Genomic DNA, 22,032 nt, shown 5'->3' with positions numbered 1-22,032 from the left:
GCAGAGACCATTGCATATTTTGAAGGAAAAGTGAATAAATATTTGAAGCAGAGAAAAATATAGGGTGATGGGGAGAGTGGAAGTCAGTGGGATTTGTTTTGAATTGTGCTGGCAAAGAGCTGGTACAGTCATGATGGGCAGAATGGCCTTCTGTGCTGTAAACCTCTTTTGAAAGATGGAGAAGTTTCAAATGTCTTGATCAGTTTCAGTAAATGTATGTGCTCCCAAATTAAGAGCTGAGGTTGAATTATAGATGAGGTTTGGTGAGCTAAGGTGGAGCCTGGCAAACATTAAAACAATGGAATAGCTTCATGTCTTCCTCAGGTGTTAATATTTTAAAATACTGGTAGTCATCTTTCTTGTATGTTGCCAATACAATGGGCTGCTGCGCACCAGGAAATATGCCTGTTTGGGTAAGTTGATGATGGGGATAACTGATCAGGGAAGAGATCCGTGAACCACCTAAAATCATTGTTTCCCATTTTTGAACCAGTTTCCCTCAATGAGTACACATTAGAGGAATTAAGTCAAAATGGGGTGAAGAACTGAGTGGGATGTCTCAGGGGCTCAATATAGTTTCCTGGTGCACAGCAGCCCATTGTATTGGCAACATACAAGAAAGATGACTACCAGTATTTTAAAATATTAACACCTGAGGAAGACATGAAGCTACGCTTGTTTTACAATTTACCAGGCTCCATCCCAGCTCACCAAACTTCATCATCCTATAATTTACCCTCTGCTCTTAATTTGGGAGCACATACCTTGATTCTAATTTACATCGATGACTTGGATTCTGAAACTCAATACAAAGTGGTCAAATATGCAGATGATAGCAAACAAAGAGGGGCAGTGACGTTGGAGGGGGCTTCCCAAACTACGGAATGATTTGGAGAAGATATGTAAGTGGGAAGAACTATGGCAGATAAGATTTTATGCAAACAAATGTAAAGTGCTACACAGAAGAAGTAAAATGTAGATAGCACGTGTACTCCATGAACAGTATTGAAATAGCTAAGGATGAAGCTGGAAGAGATCAATGAGTCTTAATAGACTCAGTGCTACACATGTCCAACCAATACAAAACAGCAATCAACAAATGTTGAGCTACTAAACAAAAAAAAAGCAACAGAAGTCAGAAGAGGTAAAGATCAAACGTTATAGTTTTCTAGTTAGACTGCACCTTGAAAACTACTTTCCGTTCTGGTTACTCAGAAACGAGAGATATTTAAGTACTTCAGGCAGTGCAGAGAAAAGCCACAAGGTTAATGACCAGTGTCAGGGGTATGAGTTATGAGAAAAGACTGGTGAAACTTGGCTTTTCAGCCTGGAAAGAAGTTGTCTGAAAGGTGATCTTCCAGAGTGTATGTTAATTGTATCTAATTGATATAAATCACATGGTGTTAATTGTGTTCAGGTGGTGCATATCAATTGGAAACTCTTGTATCTATTTATTAGAGAGCTGATCTAGGGTGTGGGGTGGGTGTAATGTGGAGCTTTGTGAATAAAGGCTTGGAAATAACTGAAGACTAGGCTCTAGTATTCAATCCTTCACTTGGCTATCCAATTTATAACAGCAGATTGTTAAAGATAGTGAAAAAGTTAACATGGACTATTACTTTAAATTAAACTGTGGGAGTATAAATAGGGGACAGAGGTTCAAACTAGAGAAGGGTACTTTTAGGACAGATATCAGGAAATCTTCATGCAAAGAGTAATCAACATGTGAAATAAACTTCCAAATAGAGTAGTGGAGGAAAAATCCCTGGAATCATTTAAGAAGCAATTGGATGTTATAATGGAGGGGAACTATTAGAATCTCGCTGGATGGATGAATCAAATGGGCCGAGTGGCCATCCTTTCCATCCATAATTATCTTGTGATTATTAGAGCAAGTGATTTTGCATGGTTATACATCCCACAACAAATCCGATGAATTTCTAGTTACCTTTTATGGAGTGCTGTTTACAGCACTTTTGCATCCAAAGTTCTGGAGTGAAAATGTAAGTTTCTGCATAGATTTCAGCCTGAACAAATTACTTGCCTTGCTGATCACATTGCTATTGAACATTAAATATCATATCAATATATTTTGTACAATCATATATTTATAAATGTATGGTATTTTGGGATGTTGGGACTGTGTGTTTGGCTGATCACTTCAGATGAGTGGCATTTAGATGGATGGTGAATTACTGTAAAATAATTACAGTGGTAATACATCCTCATCGTCCTGTATCTTATTTAATCTTTTTGGGTGAGGAGTTGTCTCGTTTTTAATTTGCAAACAAAAATGGTGTTGATAGTTGGTGTTGCAGTAGACACCATTTAAAAAGGATGAAAATTGTTTAAAGCTGGACAGTCTGTTCAGAAACTTAATGATTGCTGCAGTATTGGTGCAATGTAACTGGGGGTCACTAGCTTATTTAGTAACTACTGTATTATGAGATATTTAAAAGTTGCATTGGCTAGATTGTTTCTGCACCAATTCATTTTTACTCTTTGCTTGTCAGAATCTAACATTGGACTTCTGAAAATCTGATGCAGTTGTTTGTGAAATCCCAGATATATAATGGTCCTCCTTTTTGCCTTGAAAGGAGGCAACTGAGAGGGAATATGAGAAATATATAAGATATTAAGTAGAATAGAAAAGGTAAATTTGGAGCACTGTTTTGCTAAACCATGACTGCAGGACAATGGAATGTTGGTATAAACTGGTGAAAGCCAATTCTGGACTTTTGTCAGGAAGCATTTCTTCACACTTCAAGGCAGGGTAGTGAAGGCTAAGATCCTGGAATCATTCAAGAGACAATTAGAAGCTGAAATTGGGGACCCAGTCTCCTGTTCTCTTTAGTAAATTATGTGCCACTGGAAGGTCCCCTCTCATTTGTGTCCTTCCAAGGCCAAAAGAGGATTATAACCTCAAGCATTTTCAGATGTCCAACGCTAGATTCAGGCGGTCAAAAATATAGATGTATCAATATTTATCTTGTGAACTTACTTGTTGTTGATGTACATAGGAAGCTGTGGAATGTTGTTAAACATGCTCAGAAAACAAACACAGGCATCCCCCACCTTACTGAATGTCCCAGGAGGAAAATGTTTGAAGTGAAAAGTTAATCTTCCAATTCCTTTTGATCATCTGCCCAAATCATTTAAATTTTTAAAAAAAACTGAGTTGCTGCTAAACTTATTAAAACTTTGTTAAATTAGTCTTGTTTAAATTATTGTGCATTCTGTAGATCTATTTCCATATTTCCATCTGGTGTGGGTTAATACAATGTTATGATTCGGACACTCTCTAGATACTGTTTCTCATGCCTAGCATAGAGAATTGCTTCAACTGGTGAGCAAGCCTTTGGTTCCTATGAAATGAAATGAAACATGATCTTATAAGAATATGATTGCAAGTCTTTCACAACTCAAAGCGCTTTACAGCCAATTAAGTACTTTTGAAGTGTAGTCACTGCTGTAATGGAGGATGTGCAAAGTAACCTGGAAGGTGGAGTGCCTGCAGTGAACAATAAATCCCTTATGCTGCTGGAAATAGTAATTCCAGATCTTTCCCAACAATGGATAAATCACATTCTGACAAACCATATTTCACAGGCAATAAAGTACAAGTCAGCTTTATTATTGAGTAATATTTAAGCAGAAGAAAGAGCAAACACAACAGATTTCACTACATGACCGTGATAGAATGTGTAATTTTTTACCAATACTTTTAATCAAAGTTTCAGAAGTCCAGTATTCGAATTAAGGAAGACAGAAAGTAGACAAACTGGTTTCAGAAACAATCTGCCCTTTACAGTTTTAAACAACATATAGCAATACCCCAATTTTAATGCTAGAATTCTATATAGTATGATCTGAAACTGAGGTCTTTGATCTGCCACATCTTTTCCCCAGGATCAATCATGCCTGCTCAATGTTTCTGGTAGCAAACTATCACATATCTGAATGCTCTTCCTGTACTTGAAATGACAAATGTTACATACAAAGCAATATTTAAAATGACAGGAGCACCTGCGCGGCTGTGAAGCAGAACCATTATATGGAGCAACTTATCTGTCTCCTGGCTGGGGGCGGGTAGGTGGGGGGGTGGAGAATGCTGTGTAAGATCAAAAATCCCAACTTGACTTTTGACTTCATCTGTCTGTGATAACGGGCGATAGATGTGTGGCATATTGATGAGCCGGTGATCTCGCAGGTCTGCCATTTAGAGAATTAAAACCGAACATCCTGGAAAAGCATAGTAGTTCTGATGGTATCTGTAAAGAGAAAAGACTGGTTTATCATTCACTCATTCTGACGGATTCGCACCTGAAAAATTAATCTGTCAAAACTCTTCACATAATCTGATGGATTTACTATGTGTTGCCAGCACCTTATGTTTTTACTTCAGATTTTCTGGTTAAATGGGGCTCGTCAAATTGCATCAGGGCAGTAATTTGACAACTCCATTGACAAACAAGGTGAGGAAGTTTCTGGAAGTCCTAGTAATGGAGACAATGCAATGTCTGGTATTTATAAATTTGAGAAAATACAACTTACTGCATTAGGGCACAAAGACAAATTGGATATATAGATTTACAAAGTAAGATTACTTCTTAGCAATGGAAAGGGGTATTACTCTTAGACATTATGGGTGCGGTTTTGAAACTAACAGCATGTGGGACGACGATAAGGCTGTGAGGAAACAATTGCGTTGATTAAAAATGATCTTTTAATAGAAAACCTGTTATTGTTCATTTTCCAAAAAGTGGGACACCTAAGGTACAAGCTCGTGTGAAGCATTGCACACTTATTTCCCCAAATAATCAACTGTGTTCGACCCTTTCTATTAAGCTGATTGAATGGAAAACAGATATTCTTCTCCATTCCTGCATTAAAATAAAAATTTGTAACTTGAAAAGATCAATTTTCCTGTATGCCTTGATGTAATACAAGTCCCCTTACATAAATTTTCTTGGAATTTGCTAAATTTAGAAAAGTGGGGATGAAGGTGCAACTTAATGTTTGTAAACCTCAATGAGGCAATCAAGAGCAAAAAAAAGATGTTTCTGTTCTGCCCTTGGCTTAGGATACCATTTCTTGAATATTAATAAACTACCTGATCAGCATATGATGAAAGCAGACAGTGAATTGCTGCAGTCTTCTCAGCAACTGTATTTGAAACAGTGCACATACCAAAAAAAACAGTTGCAAAGATGATGACATTCCGTGGTCTGCTCGGTTGCTTTTAAGTAACTAAACTGGTTCTAAATTATTGCTAACTCTCCTCAATGATGACAAAGATGCTTACTTTTCAACAAAAATAGGTAATTGGCAACTAACATCTGTTGTCCATAAATGTCAGACTTTGGGTGTCCAAGGACCTCACCTGCAAAGGAAAGTTGATAGCAATAAAATCCCAAGCACTGAAATGATTTTAGCTTGGCCTTTATGTTCTCTGTGTTGCATAATATAGGAGTAACATTGTATCACCCCAGTACTTTAAAAGCCATGAAAATGGTCAAAGATTGTAGTTTTAAAAAAAAGAGCAATCAAAACCATTCGGCACACTAAACACTGACACTTCTTGGAGTTGTATTTTAATGGAGAGATAACTACAGTTATCTTTAATTATACCATCTGCTACAACATGTTCTTGATCTATGGGAGAGATGCCTTGTAATTCTTCTTTTCACTGGTTGGTAATTTGCAGAAAAAATGCTTCTGCCCTGACAAAAGTGCTAATAACCTAGAATATTCCCTGTTAAGATTCACCAAATTTTCCCCCTCTAGAAATAAGAGAAAACTTAATTATCTGAAAAATATTTAGTAATGTTGAGGAGACCAGAATTGTGACAGTTAACTGTGCACCTAAATCCTGCGTTGCAATTATCCTACAACTAACTAGGCTGATGACGTTGCCCTTGACTTCATGTTTGAGCAGTCGATTCATGATCTGGATGAGCCACACTCCTTAAAAACATTTTCGTTTAAAATACCCAGTCCTGTAGTTTGCCCACTTTCTTCCCTATCACTAATTCCGTGTGTTCATAGTGGTGGTCCAGATTGTAAGTCCTGATCTGAGCTTTACTGCGTTAAAGGTGCTATATAAATGCAGTTTGTTGCTGGGGAATGTGAAGCGTGAGATTAAAGACAAGCTGTCAGAGCTGCATCAGGAGTTGGGAGACCATGCTTCAGTCTTAACTGTAGTAGAACCAAGGCATGCAGAGATTAACTAAAAATTAGTTTGTATTTTCCAGTACAGAGCTATGGGAAAAGAGCAGGAGAATGGGACTAATTAGCTCTTTCAAAGAGCTAGCATAAGCATGATGGGCCGAAAGGCCACCTCTTGTGCTGTATATATTATGATACTTAAAATCACTGAGTGACGTGCTTTTTATTTTCAAGCCATTGTGAAAGTCCTAAGTGTTTTATTTACAGCAGCAATTATTACACTGGGTGTCTCCCTTCCCTTTTTGATTATGTCTGAACTGAGGTTAAACCCTAATCTTGGGGGATGAAAATACTTTTTTGACTGTTTCACTCATTCTTCTATAAAATTTTAATACGTATGACTGTCAGAATTCAGAATTTATCTTGTTATGATTGTGTTAAAAGGCCTATTTGGATTTGGCAGTTTATATCTGCCCCACATCTGGCTTTGTTTACTCCCTGTGTTGGGAATTCAATAATTGCTATATTCTACATGCTAAGAATTGTTATTAGCTGTCAGAAACTACAATGGAAGGGAGAAAAGGTTTTATAGCAAGGGACCATCCATAGTGGATACAAATAAATTACTGTAAGATCCAGTGTCACTATCCCAATGCTGTAAAGACACTTGGGACATTATGCTGGTCAAAAAGATATGTCTTCACGTGCAGTTGCTCAATTTGTATTCCTAGGTTTGTATGCTATCAAAAATTGCATTTAAACCATGACTTATGGATCATATATTTTAGTTTATATATACTGTGGAGCAGAAAAGGTGTAAATTACTTTAGGAAATGGGGATGGAGGAAGTGTATACAAAACCATGCAAAAGTGGGGTATCAAGTATAACAACAACTTGCATTTATATAGTGCCTTTTAACATCGTAAAACGTATAAAAATTATAGTGGACCTAATGCAGAATCTGAGCATGTTCATAGAAACTAAACATTAAAAGACCCAGGGCTTCTTTGGTGACTCAACAAGTTTATCCAATGAGTAGCTGAGACATCAAGATCAGGAGGGTCCTGGGTTTGTTCCGCACTCACTCTTGAGTTAGCTGAGCTTAGCTGGGGCAGCAATAGTGGTACAACAGTTGGCCGAAGGAACCTTTTGGGTTAGCGAGGGAGAAGTTGGCCTGGGTTCTCGCTCCTCACTATCCAGTGACCTCCTGCTAAAAGTTTAAGTGTGTGGATATCCTGTGAGAACACAATCGGGCTTGGCCATGATATTCCTTTTGTAGTTGAATAACCCGTCAACATCACTATTAAGGTTCACAGTGAATATTGCTAATGTTTGATAGCCATCTTGAAATTACAAATTTGGTAATAAATTGCAGGATTGCTTAGCAGAGATTTAAAATTATACCAAATACTCATGGTGACGTTTGGTCTTTGGACCAGCCCGTTACAAGCTGGAAAGTGCCCCACAGCATTTTATGCATGTTTTATTCTCCACTCCCCAATACTTGATGGGAATGCACAAACCACATTCAATCCATGTTTCTAACAGTTAGTGTGATCAGCCCAGTCTTTTTCATAATTTTGTTATGCCATGAACAAACTGTTAAAAGTTCCAAGAGTCTTGCCCAAAATGTTGACTTGCTTTTTCTCTTTAGAGATGTTGGCTCACTCTGTATTTCTAGGGTTTTCTGTTTTTGCTAAAATTCAGTCCATTTTCTGTTAGCAGATTGTGATCTGAAAGGTGGCATCGTCTTTCCAAGTGCAACCAGAGGCTTGACATCCATTGGGAAGCATAAGGTAGTGCCTGAGGTATGTGCCATACATTTTACTATATTTTCAATCAACTTATGCCAGTGCAAGAATAGAATTCCATTGTGCCATCCTGTGGAGACAGGTATTGTGGACAAATTCAGGAGTGAAGTGGCAAGCTTTTTTGGCAAAAGGAGTGATTGAGAGGGTATAGGAGATATAGTACAAGATGATATTTTTCAAATTTTGGGACTGGCCATTCCTTTGATCTCTGTTGAATGTGCCAGATAGCAGGTCAATTGATTCAAGTAACTCACAAGATACATTAGTTTGGTGTGTGACTTTTAGTCCAAAGTCCATCTGAACTTAACTAAGCATTACATTCATAGCTGGATATTAATACTATGATACCTATTCTGTTGCACGCCTTAAGTAAGTACATATTCATGGCTCGGGGCACCTCAACTGATTCAGAAGCTGGGTCCTGTTCTCCTGAAGTGACAGATAACTAATCTACTTCCTCTTTATATAATCATACTTGGTTTTAACTTTTTCAGCCGACTCTGGTACTCAGTATGTAGGCGTCGGACCATAGCTGCTGCATACGCCCCATTCTTCTCTCTACTTTCTCGAGGTTGTGGAATGAGTTCACTCTTTGGCCAGAATTTTCTATTACCCTTCTGCTATTTTGTTAACCTTACCTTCCTGTTTTGGCTGGTTTGCTCAAACACACGTTTCCTCGTGGCTTTGTTAGCAAAAGTCTGTTAGGCTACCTGACATTACCTCATATTAACTTGGCTTACCCATGATACTTGGGTTAAGATACTTTGTTATTGTTTACTGCTAAAACCTATATAGAAGTGCATTTATTTTCCAACACTCACTTTCCTCCTTTCATGCGGAATTGCTCATCCAGCTATAATAGTTATTTCAATATTCAGTGCCCCCAAAATCATCAGTTCCCTGGCAAGTGTTACTCAGATACAATGCCGTATTTTAGGAGTCCAGTCACTATAGTGTAAAACATGTTTTTGTTTTAGGTTGGCTTGTTAAATGAACATTGTTGTGATAGATTGATTTTTTTTTCAAACAGGCTTTTTAATATGTGGTTTATGCAAATCTTAATTGAAGCCTAACACTTTTTTTTGAAAAACAAATTAAATGTTAATCAGGATTCAATTGTAATGTACAGAGCGTTGTATACCTGTGGACCGGCTGAGGGGATGGCAAGCAACCTGCACCCAAACTTCTGCAAAATGCTGGTCAATAAATTTTGGCTAATAGATATGTGAAGGTAGCTTGAGGTTGTTCCTTCACAGATGGGAACTGAGATGGAGAACGTACAGCAGGTTTTTAGTGCAGAATAATTCCCTCTCACACTACAATGATATGATGATCGCATGTCTCAGACCTTAACTTGTACAATTCTTTGTGCCTTATTCTGTAACCTTGGTATGTTCTTTTGTATCCTTCTGTAGGGCAGTTTAAAAAAAAATTAGTTTCTTTCAATTCCTGAAAGATACAATTACTTCTTGGCTCTTGTGAATTTAATCAACTAGTTTCACCACTTGCCTTTGTTACCGCTATCCTTTTCTTCGTTCTTCTATCAAGATTCTTGGTCTCGCTATCTGCTCTGACCTCAATTGGAACTCCCACATCTCCGTTGCTAAAGTTGCTTCCAAGAAATTTAATTTCCTGATTCGTAGAAATTTAATTCCATTTCTAACCTCGAACTCTTAACTCTCGAAAGCTTAAATCCATCTATTAATACTCAGATGCTGCTTTCTTGCCAGGAGAGGCCCTTAGTAACATTCTCGCTCCTGGACAGTATACAAGACAAAAGCTCATCTTATAATAACTCAACTCCTCTCTCACCTCTAGCCTCCAATCTCTCTTTCTCTGCCACTCTATTGCAATCTTTCATGTGTCTCTCACTTTTATTAATATTACCAGCATCAGTGATCCTATGAACTTTCCTCTTGTTCCTTCTAAACTCCTTTGGTGCCTGTGCATTTAACTAAGTTGGAATAGGGACTCGTTACATAGTCATCTACTTCCAAATAATTCTTTCTGATGTGATAAAAGCTACAACTTCCTACCTCCCTGATTCTTCCTCCTGCAATTTTAAAACCTACACTTAGCAACAGCTCACTCTTACACTCTTTTTGTCTCTTCAATTTCAGTGACCTGGACTATGGACCTTTTGCCCTTTTTACCTTGGTTTTTCAATTTTAAAAAAGCCTCAGTATATGTGTTTATAAAAACTACGAGCAGCAAGTGCCATTAAATCTTGGGGTCATAAACTATTCGTTTTGCTTCTGTGGCTCATAATATCACCTGAATTCCCTGGGGTAACACCAAGCCTTACTGCTTGCTTCCAACTACAATACTGTACATTATATCATGCTGCTGAAATATTTAGGTAGTTAAGCAGCTTTGACAGCTGTCACATCGAGTTTGTTCTCTTCCTTCAATGATTCTAGGTTTATTGAAATTATTGATAATTTTGTACATGCTCCCAATTGTGGTGACAGATGTGCAGTGTTCAGTGATGTTGGGCAGTTTTATTTCATGCTGATGTTTATGCACAGAAGTTGGTCACTGGAAACCTGCTGAGCGCTAATGTGCTATATACTTGCAGTAAACTCCCACAGTGGCTTTTCATTTCTGTACATTGAACTCATACAGTGTTGCAATGGGTCTTATTACAAGTGCTGTTATAGTTTAGCTCCACGGTCGATGCTGTAATGAATACACTGAGATAATTCAAACAGCTCTTGGAATCAGAGAATCTTACAGCACAGAAGCACATTCGGCCCATCGTGCCTGTGCCAGCTCTTTGAAAGAGCTATCCAGTCAGTCCCACTCCCCTGTTCTTTCCCCATAGCCATGCAATTTTCTCCCCTTCAAAGTAATTATTCCCAACTCTCTCTTAATAAAAGATTAGAGAAGGAGTGGATCACAATGTGACTTTTAACATTTTTAAAATTTGTTCATGGGATGTGGGCGTCGCTGGCAAGGCCAGCATTTATTGCCCATCCCTAATTGCCCTTGAGAAGGTGGTGGTGAGCCACCGCTGCAGTCCGTGTGGTGAAGGTTCTCCCACAGTGCTGTTAGGTAGGGACTTCCAGGATTTTGACCCAGCGACGATGAAGGAACAGCGATATATTTCCGAGTCGGGATGATGTGCAACTTGGAGGGGGACGTGCAGGTGCCTGCTGCCCTTGTCCTTCTAGGTGGTAGACGTCGCAGGTTTGGGAGGTGCTGTCAATGAAGCCTTGGCGAGTTGCTGCAGGGCATCCTGTGGCCTCAGCCACAGTGCGCCGGTGGTGAAGGGAGTGAATGTTTAGGGTGGTGGATGGGGTGCCAATCAAGTGGGCTGCTTTGTCTGGATGGTGTCGAGCTTCTTGAGTGTTGTTGGAGCTGCACTCATCCAGGCAAGTGGAGAGTATTCCATCAGACTCCTGACTTGTGCCTTGTAGATGGTGGAAAGGCTTTGGGGAGTCAGGAGATGAGTCACTTGCCACAGAATACCCAGCCTCTGACCTGCTCCTATAGCCACAGTATTTATGTGGCTGATCCAATTAAGTTTCTGGTTAATGGTGACCCCCCATGATGATGTTGGTGGGGGATTCGGCGATGGTAATGCCGTTGAATGTCAAGGGGAGGTGGTTAGACTCTCTCTTGTTGGAGATGGTCACTGCCTGACAATTGTCTGGCACGAATGTTACTTGCCACTTATGAGCCCAAGCTTGGATGTTGTCCAGGTCTTGCTGCATGCAGGCTCGGACTGCTTCATTATTTGAAGGGTTGCGAATGGAACTGAACACTGTGCAATCATCAGTGAACATCCCCATTTCTGACCTTATGATGGAGGGAAGGTCAGTGCTGAAGATGGTTGGGCCTAGGACACTGCCCTGAGGAACTCCTGCAGCAATGTTCTGGGGCTGAGATGATTGGCCTCCAACAACCACTACCATTTTCCTTTGTGCTAGGTATGACTCCAGCCACTGGAGAGTTTGCCTCCTGATTCCCATTGACTTCAATTTTACTTGGGCTCCTTGGTGCCACACTCAGTCAAATGATGTCAAGGGCAGTCACTCTCACCTCACCTCTAGAATTCAGCTCTCTTGTCCATGTTTGGACCAAGGCTGTAATGATGTCTGGAGCCGAGTGGTCCTGGCAGAACTCAAACTGAGCAGGTTATTGGTGAGTAAGTGCCACTTGAGAGCACTGTCGACGACACCTTCCATCACTTTGCTGATGATTGAGAGTAGACTGATGGGGTGGTAATTGGCCGGATTGGATTTGATCTGCTTTTTGTAGACAGAACATACCTGGGCAATTTTCCACATCGTCTGGTAGATGCCAGTGTTGTCGCTGTATTGGAACAGTTTGGCTAGAGGCGCAGCTAGTTCTGGAGCACAAGTCTTAAGCACTACAGCTGGGATGTTGTCAGGGCCCATAGCCTTAGCTGTATCCAGTGCACTCAGCCGTTTCTTGATATCACATGGAGTGAATCGAATTGGCTGAAGACTGGCTTCTGTGATGGTGGGGATATCGGGAGGAGGCCGAGATGGATTATCCACTCGGCACGTCTGGCTGAAGATGGTTGCAAATGCTTCAGCCTTGTCTTTTGCACTCACGTGCTGGACTCCGCCATCATTGAGGATGGGGATGTTTACAGAGCCTTCTCCTCCCGTTAGTTGTTTAATTGTCCACCACCATTCACGACTGGATGTGGCAGGACTGCAGAGCTTTGATCTGATCCGTTAGTTGTGGAATTGCTTAGCTCTGTCTAGCATGTTGCTTCTTCTGTTTAGCATGCATGTAGTCCTGAGTTGTAGCTTCACCAGGTTGGCACCTCGTTTTTAGGTACGCCTGGTGCTGCTCCTGGCATGCTCATCTACACTCCTCATTGAACCAGGGTTGATCCCTTGGCTTGTTGGTAATGGTAGAGTGAGGAATATGCCGGGCCACTAGGTTACAGATTGTGCTGGAATACAATTCTGCTGCTAATGGCCCACAGCACCTCATGGATGCCCAGTTTTGAGCTGCTGGATCTGTTCTGAATCTATCCCATTTAGCACGGTGGTAGTGCCACACAACATGTTGGATGGTATCCTCACTGCGAAGACGGGACTTCGTCTCCACGAGGACTGTGGGGTGGTCACTCCTACCGATACTGTCATGGACAGATGCATTTGCTACAGGTAGATTGGTGAGGACAAGGTCAAGTAAGTTTTTTTTTCCCCTCGTGTTGGTTCGCTCACCACCTGCCGCAGGCCCAGTCTGGCAGCTATGTCCTTCAGGACTCGGCCAGCTCGGTCAGTAGTGGTGCTACCAAGCCACTCTTGGAGATGGATATTAAAGTCCCCCACCGAGTACATTCTGTGCCCTTGCTCCCCTCAGTGCTTCCTCCAAGTCTGGCGCAATTGTTACTTGCCACTTATCAGCCCAAGCCTGGATGTTATCCAGGTCTTGCTGCATGCGGGCACGGACTGCTTCGTTATCTGAGGGGTTGCGAATGGAACTGAACACTGCGCAATCATCAGCGAACATCCCCATTTCTGACCTTATGGAGGGAAGGTCATTGATGAAGCAGCTGAAGATGTTTGGGCCTGGGACACTGCCCTGAGGAATTCCTGCAGCAATGTTACTTGATTATCAATTGAAATGCACTTTTTTGTGTAAAATTTCATGTAACTTATTATCTAGCAGGTCAGCCCGTTGACCACAGTGGATAGCATTATCATCACTGAGCAGTTATTTTGATTTATAAAATGTTGCATAATCAGAGGACAAAATTATCTAATCACTCTTGGTAGCTGTGGTCTGCTCTTTGGGAAGCATGTTCACTGTTTGCATGTGTAAACGCCACTTGCCACATAGTTCTGCTCTGTTCCCGCATTGTGGTTATGAGCAGCATGTAATACCAGTTAGTCAGGTGGGGCGGGGGTGATTGGTGGTTTGGCACAATTAGAAGGTAATATTGTGGAATTCAAAGAAACTGCACAAATGTTGCCCCAGGCTCAGGTCCTTTTTGTGATTAAATATTGTTAAACTAAGAATTCCACAATATCACAGTGTAGCATTGCAATCCCAACACTGAGGTAATCTTATTGACAACCAGTAGAAGGTTGTGCAATGCCTCCATTCAAAAAAAAAATGCTTTTTCCATGTATATATTCTCCTCTTTAAATTGAGCAACAGTACACCCATTCACAAATTCCACTTTAGTTTTATTTTTACTCTTATTGGCACTGTGCTAATATATTTCTTGCATTAGAGGACAAATGCACCTCTGTTTTCAGTACAGTTTTTCAGTTAATGAATGTGGACTCCAGTGAAGCGTAATTGCACATGTGCATTGGGTTTAACGCGAAATGTCTATACTTAAGTCAGGGAAGTACACACTTTTTTCTTTTCATGGGCCACTCTGTTGCATACCATGAAGTGCAGGTGTAGCTTTGCAATGACAAAACTGAGGTGATATTATTGACAACCAACAGAATGTTGTACAATAACTACGTTCAAAAAATGCTTTGTCCATGTGTGTATATATACAATCAACTTTTATATGGATTAGGTATAGTTTAGTAAGCAGGGAAACAAGTTGAGGATATTTTAACACCGTTACTTCGAGATTTTAACCTCGAAATTACTTACACTAGATTTAGTTAATTATGACCAGGAGCCTTTCACGATAGAATGTTCTTTGTCAGTGTTTAAAACGGTGTGAAAACCCATGTACAGCACTGGGCAACAACAAACTCCAGAGCGTTTAATAATCGACAACTATGGCCAAGGCCAGCAACACAGAGCATATAGCCTTTTGCCTCTTTCTGTTCCTAGAACTTTCTAGGTCTTTCCTTATATATGCAACTTCCCCACCCCCTTCCTCCAGTAATCGAGGACTTGGAGCTGTACCTTCCAACGGCCCTGCCCCTTAGGATCATTTAGAGGTGGGGGTGTCCTTGGATTTTGTATGTAAAATTTGCCTCCTCTTTGGTTCGCTTCCTCTATGGAGATTGTGATCTGTTTTTGGAGCTCTCTCAGACAACATGACTGAGGTTGGGAACTCAAGTCTGTTGAGAATTACAGGCAAAATGCTACATTGCAGTTAACTCTTTGCAATGCTAATACGCTGTGGTCACCTTTTCTGCAGATTTTAGTGAAGTGGAATTAGCATAATAGAATACACTGAATTTTTGAATTTGCATTATTTTAATAAACATATCAGCCTTGTCTTAATTATTACATGTTAAAAATTCTTTTTTAAAATAAAAGGAGGGCATGTACTGTAAATGCAACGTTTAAAGCTTTTTTTTTAGGAAAAGAACGTAAGAAATAGGTGCAGGAGTAGGTCATCCGGCCCCTCGAGCCTGCTCCGCCATTCAAGATCATGGTTGATCTTCTACCTCAGCACCATTGTCCTGCACCATCCCCATATCCCTTGAAGCCTTCAATATCTGGAAATCTATCGATCTCTGTTTTGAATGTACTCAATGACTGAGCCTCCACAGCCCTCTGAGGTAGAGAATTCCAAAGATTCGCCACCCTCTGAGTGAAGAAATTCCTCCTCATCTCAGTCGTAAATGGCCGACCCCTTATTCTGAGACTCTGCCCCCTGGTTCTAGACTCACCAGCCAGGGGAAACATCCTCCCTGCATCTACCCTGTCGAACCCTGTGTGCACAAATAGTGTTTAATTAATCTTTGCAAATCCGATGTAGTGAGTAGATAAATTCCTCTAAATAAAATGCTATATTCAGCTTAAATTTTTAATTTGGGGCCTGCTGTGTTTTCTGACATGGATTTTGTTTGGATCATTAAGTCTCAATTTCGGGTTTTTATTTACATTTTTCACTGTGGGTGGCCCCGTATATTCAGCTATGTTCACTAATAATGTACCTCATGAAAGATGTTCTTTTTTAAAAAAAAAACCTTCTGAAACTTGCATTTAACATCTTACGGCCACATGATTAGGATAGTGCTAAAAATTGCAGCTGCAGTAATTCAAAGCCCATCAATGAGCAGCTCTCACAACATCCCTGTCGATTGGCATTCTTTTCAGACTTGAATACCAGTTGAAAGCCTTCGACAACCGATCCCTGGTCAGTACTGAATTCTTTGATCCCAGCCAGGGCTGGTGTGAGAGTACGTATTACAAGGGGTCTCAGAACCCCCAGATTAGAGAGGAGAAAATTGGCCATCCAGCTGTGGCAGTGCCTGTGTGTGAAGGCTGGGTGAGGAGCAGCTCGGGTTTGGCTGGGAATGCCACCTGTGGCGTGGCTGACCCACGCCCGCTGACATTCACTGTTGCATATGAACAATGGCCGCTTTGGTAGCTTGCAGTGAGCCTCCACCTCAGCAAGGAGTCGATGCTTTCGGGACTGGAGAAAGTTAACCAGGATGGGGGATTGGAGGTGAAGTTCTGGCCAGATTCTGCTTCTTGCTTTTAGTTAATACGTATTAAAGTTGCTGCTTCCTGATCGGCATCTTTTTTGCTCACTCTTGCCAGTTCTTCCTCTAATTGAATGCTCAACGATATCAGCCATAGGCTGTCTTTTGTAGTTTCAAACCCCAAATGGTGATTCCGCTGGAGAGGGACTCCTGGTACAAATCCAAGATCTTTTACCAAATTGTTGTGGGTGAATTAGCTTAGATTTGAAGGACTCACATCCCACAATAAATGTTGAATTTACTGTGTTCAATATTAATAGTGCTTCTTGTTGCAATGCCTGCTAGAGATGATGGTGGCTAGAAGAGCATTGTAACCTTGTACGGTGAATGTACCGTCAGGATGCTGGCCCTTGTGTTTTTGTAACTCACTCTCGGCCCGTAAAATGACTTGACTTGTCTCGGTAAATACAACGGTTTCTTGCTTTTGTCGTTTCCGTTTCCTAGCCACTAATTCTGACAGTAAGTGTGAAATAACATTGACAGTGTTTCACTGGACTTTCCTGCATTCTTCCTCAGAAAACATTTGACAGGCCAATTTAAAATGAAACATTGTTTTAATAGCGATTTTCACTGCATTTTAGTGCAAAGGTTTGATTGCTTTGTCCATTTGGAGAGCAATTTGCAATTGACCAGGGTAGTGTGAAAATGGAAACTGCATATACGTATGGAAAATTAATGTTTTGTTTAAACAAGGCATGAGCAGGAATTTAGCAATAAAATGGAAGAGCGACCGAGGATCACACTTTCTGCAGACTGATTACAAACTTTTTTTTCTTCTTCCTTCCACCCTCTCCTTTTCAGGTTCCATTGAATATTTTGAAACCAGCCAGTTTATGGTAGCTGAATAAATCGAATTCTGTTTTGATTACATGAGATTTTTGGATTTTTTTTTTCCAGTGTTCTGGATATTGTATTCCAAGATCCTAACCATTTTTCCATGAAAACTGCAAACCTGCAGCTTTGACCATTTCATTACTTGTGCAACTCACCTCCGAACAGTTGCCAGTGGTTTGGAATAAATGTGCTGCCAGATTCCCTTGCCCTAAAGCTGCCCAGATTGTCCATTCCACCCCACGGTAAAGCCTGCGGCTGTTTGCAGGACTCTGGAGAAGCATGGGAACAGGTGCATTTCTAAAGCAAAAATGTATAAAACAAAATAAAATCCGGGGTACCAGTATTAATCAAAATTTACGGATTCACATAAAACCAAATGGAATTATGGAAAGTGACTACCAAAATACTAGAATTGCATGTATTTGTAATGGAAGTTGACTTACTCAGCCATTAGAGGTCAGAGCCCCATCGTTGCCATATTGGTATACGACCTTAAAAAATAATTTTAAACATTATTGGCACCTTGGCATTATATTGTGCACCGATGCGCCGTAGTAAGACATGGATTCTTCTGTGCAGTTTCTCACATGGGAAGGTTTCTTCAGTATGCTGGATGTAAGAAAACACTTAAAGAACAAGTTTACGGTTTTGCCAGACTTCACATGCGGAGGAATTGTTAATCTACAGGGAATTCTGAGTCTCAGTGGGACCATGCAGGGAGGTGGGGGATGACAGTCAAGTGATGAGATAAATTCTCACACTGAGAGAAAAGAGGAGGTATGTTGGCCAGTGGCACAACTTGCATCGATCCTAGCCACTAATTCTGTGCCAAGTTGGTAGAAGGTCCTGCAAATTAATTATTTGGTTATTGAAAAGTCTATGTTCCAAGGAAGGCAGGGGAAAAAAATAAAATACCAAGGTGGAGGAAATACAGAAGCCTGAGATTGATGCTGCACTGCTTCTAAGGCTTGTACTTCAGCCAGAAATGCATTTAATTAAGGCTCAAATCTACAATAATATCAATGTAGTGTTCTGCATCAGAGATATCTGAATGATGGCCGATTGCCTCATGAGCCCTGGGAATCTGGTTTATGAAGCTCAGGCAATTGAGTTCTATTTACACCTGTATTTCTTATTCACTGGTTCACTCTTTGAATTTTGTGGGTCTGGAGCTTTGGAAAAAGTTGTTCTTTGTGCTGTTGACTCATAGATGGAGAAATCTTAAAGCAAGACACCAAGATTTGCATCCAGAGCTTGAGGTGTGTGCAAATTAATGAGAACATGGATTTAAACTTTATATGCTACCTGGGGGGCCCTGTGGTATGCATGTGTGCAGCCCACAAAGTCAAAAAGTTTGGATATTTTGCTATTCATGATGTGGTTAGATCACCATTGAAAAAATCAGATGCTCTTGCAATTTGGACTTGTGAACCATTTGATGTGTTAGTGCGCTTCCCAACGTACCCTGAGAAGTTCCATCTTTGTAGCAGATTTAAAAATTCAGTGCCGATAATCTTTGCACACTATTCAATGGCATTTGAATATGTGTGTACTTATCAATCAGTGGTATTGGGTGTATATAAAAATGCTACATCTCGCTTGTGCTGTTTCTATCCCTGTAGACACCTCACACTACTTGTGCATTTTTAATGATTTATCAACTATCGCTGTAAGGTCTCTTTCTTGATCCATAACCTTTAATGGGTACCCCTGCATGGTATAAATATGCCTGAAGTTTCCCAACCTCAAATGCATCACATTACATTATAAAATTGTGTGTTACATAGTGTAAGGCTTCAAACATTATAAAATATCATGGTCTCCAAAACCATAAGCAGCGTGATGGGAGATTTGCTCACTAATATATATGGTATATCTAGCCTGTATTTATCACTCTCCAGCCATTTGACTTTATTTTGCATCGGAAAGTGTTTTGTTTAAAAAGGGCCAGAAAGCCAGTTGCTTAATGCTGTGTGTTTCTGACCTGGAACCCGAAACGTACAAACATTTTCAACTTTCACAGTTCCCTCACCAAACAATTAAACTCTGACCTGAACTGTTTACTTAACAACAATTAGTGCCCTTAAAGGGGCACAGCTCCACCTTAACATCAGGATAATACATTGTGCATTATATGGAATAAACCTTTGTCCCTATAAAGTGGTGTATTATCTGATTTATCATGAGCTGTGTTTACCAGTATTCTGTAAGTAAATCCCTACAACTTCCTGTACAGAAAAGAAAAAGCAGATGGTTGTTACCTGCTCAGCATAAGAAAAGTAGCAATAGAAAGAGAGAATTTGCATTTATTATGATGCCCCAAAGCACTTTGCAATCAATTAAATAGTTTTTGAAGTTCAGTTACTGTTGTGAGGCAGATGTTGAAGCCAATCTGTACACAGCAAGGTCTCTCAAATGCAATGAATGACCAATTAATGTATTTCTGTTGGTGTTGATTGAGATAGGAATGTTGACCAGGATACTGGGCAAATTTCTTATTACTCCTCAAATAGTGTAATGGGATCTCTTGCATCCGCCTGAATAGACACATGGGGCCACTGGTTAGTGTCTCATTTGAAAGATGGTACCTCCAACAATGCAGCACTCCCTCAGAACTGTACTGAAACCTCAGTCTACGTTATGTGCTCAAATTCTGTAATAGGGTTTGAACCCATAACCTTCTGATTCAGAGGCAAGAATGCTACCAACTCAGCCAAGCTGATATTAGAAACCATGAGGCAGGCAGCCCCGTGGAAGGCAACTGTAGAGTGTTGGCTGTTAATGTCATTCCTTTGGTTCCACTTACAGGATGTTTCGCTTCAAAGTGCTGCCTGCAATGGCAGTTCTTGGTAACTTCTCCAGACAATACTACAGGGTAGCAGCCCCAAACAAGCATCGGCGCAAATTAATGATGGCGGCATTTGTTGGAGTAACAGCTGTTTCGGCGACAACAGGCTTACTATGGAAAAGGTAGGGGACATCTACGTTATTTATGCTTATTAGGTCAGGAGGGCACAGAGTAGTAGGAATGTAATTTTTCATATTGTGAATTCCCAACCTTACCTGAGTCTTTGGGAGAAGGACAAATGTATGTGGATGTTAGAGGGATGGGGGGTATTGCAGTGTCAACTTGCACCAATCGCTCAAATCTCCTGGTGGCCAGATACAGTGTGGAATCAACTGAGGGCTGAGAGCAAGTCACCCTGGTTCACATCACCCAGCAGTTGCAGAAGGGAACAGAACTGGGAATTTTTCGGCTTAAAATGTTCTGCCTGCTCCTCCCCCTCCAATAATGATTGGGAGGGCATTGATTCTTATTAGCTGTCGTCATGGTAAGAAAAATAGAACTGCTGAAGGTTGACAAAATGTTAATTCTATGATGGGTAACAAAAATAGTTGCTTTAATTTGGTTGTAACTATTGTTGTTTCAATCTCATTTCTTTATGGATTCCATGATTGTTTTACAACAATCCATTACCTTGTACTAAAGAAGTAAGTGTTCGTGCTTGAAATTTTTTGTTTTGTAATTGTTGAAGTTTATGATTATTGAGCTAGTGGGAGAAGGAAAAGAGCAAAGGCAGTCATTATCCTAGGTTTTACTCCCTGTGGTTGCCAATAAATCCAAAATGTGTTAAGATCACACTTTTGTTTCACAGATTCTCATCAATCAATACTTTTAAAAGTCCTGTTTTATTCTCATTGAAATCAATTTAACAAGAGGCTTTTAAGTGGGTGAGATATTTAGCCAGCCCTGTGGAGCAGCACGAACACATCTAATGGTCACACTACTTGGTGCATCTATGTAGCTGGAAAGCTGGGGTGTCACAGCAGTGATTATTGTGTGTGGTAGTGCACTTGGCTCAAGAACCAATTACTACTAGAAACCTCCTTTAAGGATGTCGCAAAGCGCTTTACAATCAATAGATTACTTTTGAAGTGCAGTCACTATAGTTACGTAGGTAAATGCGGTAACCAATTTATGCAGAGTAAGTCCCACAAACAACAAATGAGCTGAATGATCAATTCATCTGCTTCTGGTGGTGGTCTTTGATGGAGGACTGTTGGCCAAGACATGGTGACACTGGATCTTATACGTTCACCTAAACAGCTAGATAGGGTCTCGGCTCAATGTCTCCTGCAAAAGACCGCACCTCTGGCAATGCAGCACTCCAACACTGCTTTGCTTGGGTGTAGTATGTCTGGCCCCAAACAGACACAAATCTAATGAACTTGCAGGTGCCCTGGAACTCCACTTTGAACTCCACTTTGGAAGCCCAAGCTCAATATAGTGCAGCCTACTTAAAAACATGACACCTTTGGTTTTGTCTTTTTTTTAGTTTTTGTAATTTTTGATTTGTGATTTTGTTTCTTTGTGGATTCATCCTTAATGTGGTTTTGACAGAATGCTCGAATGTTATATTTTAAATACTTGGCCAGTAGAAAATGCTTCAACCAGTATCCCGTTGAATAAAAAGAATATGATTTAGGATTTTATAGGCACAAGTTTTCAGTGAATGCCGGAGTTCAACAAGCTTTTTATAGATGTGTGTATGAGTCACATCACAAGAGACCCACAAGTGAGTGCTGCAATTTTCCATCCTTAACTTCAGCCATGTGTTTCTTTTTTGGAATATCAGCTGAGTTATTTGATGCACCTCAATTTATGTTTGGTGCTCACAATTTCTGGAAGGTTGCGGTCTGAAATGGTTCTGCAATCTCCAGGAACGTCAACTGGAAGAATTTCCATGAAGTGTTCTGATTTCATTTTCTCCCCAAGATGTGCACCTGACATGCATGGCCATTTGAGACAGGTTAG

At 40.4% G+C, this 22,032-nt stretch overlaps 1 protein-coding gene across 3 annotated transcripts in view; it reads left to right on the top strand.

Annotated features, from left to right (window-relative positions):
* micu1 (mitochondrial calcium uptake 1) overlaps nucleotides 1-22,032 on the top strand; it is an 83,094-nt gene that overhangs the window by 680 nt on the left and 60,382 nt on the right. For 2 of the 3 annotated variants that reach the window (XM_067972442.1, XM_067972440.1), the window contains exons 2-3: nucleotides 7,892-7,977; nucleotides 20,025-20,186. In XM_067972442.1, the coding sequence (XP_067828543.1) occupies nucleotides 20,026-20,186 (161 nt within the window). In that variant the 5' untranslated portion in view covers nucleotides 7,892-7,977; nucleotide 20,025. The remainder of the gene's footprint in view (nucleotides 1-7,891; nucleotides 7,978-20,024; nucleotides 20,187-22,032) is intronic. The other variant, XM_067972441.1, reaches the window with a different exon arrangement.

This window comes from Heptranchias perlo, chromosome 36, assembly GCF_035084215.1.
Source record: "Heptranchias perlo isolate sHepPer1 chromosome 36, sHepPer1.hap1, whole genome shotgun sequence".
Classification (NCBI taxonomy): Eukaryota; Metazoa; Chordata; class Chondrichthyes; order Hexanchiformes; family Hexanchidae; genus Heptranchias; species Heptranchias perlo.
Note: the sequence above shows the minus strand (reverse complement) of the source record. Positions and strands in the feature narration are given on the sequence as shown.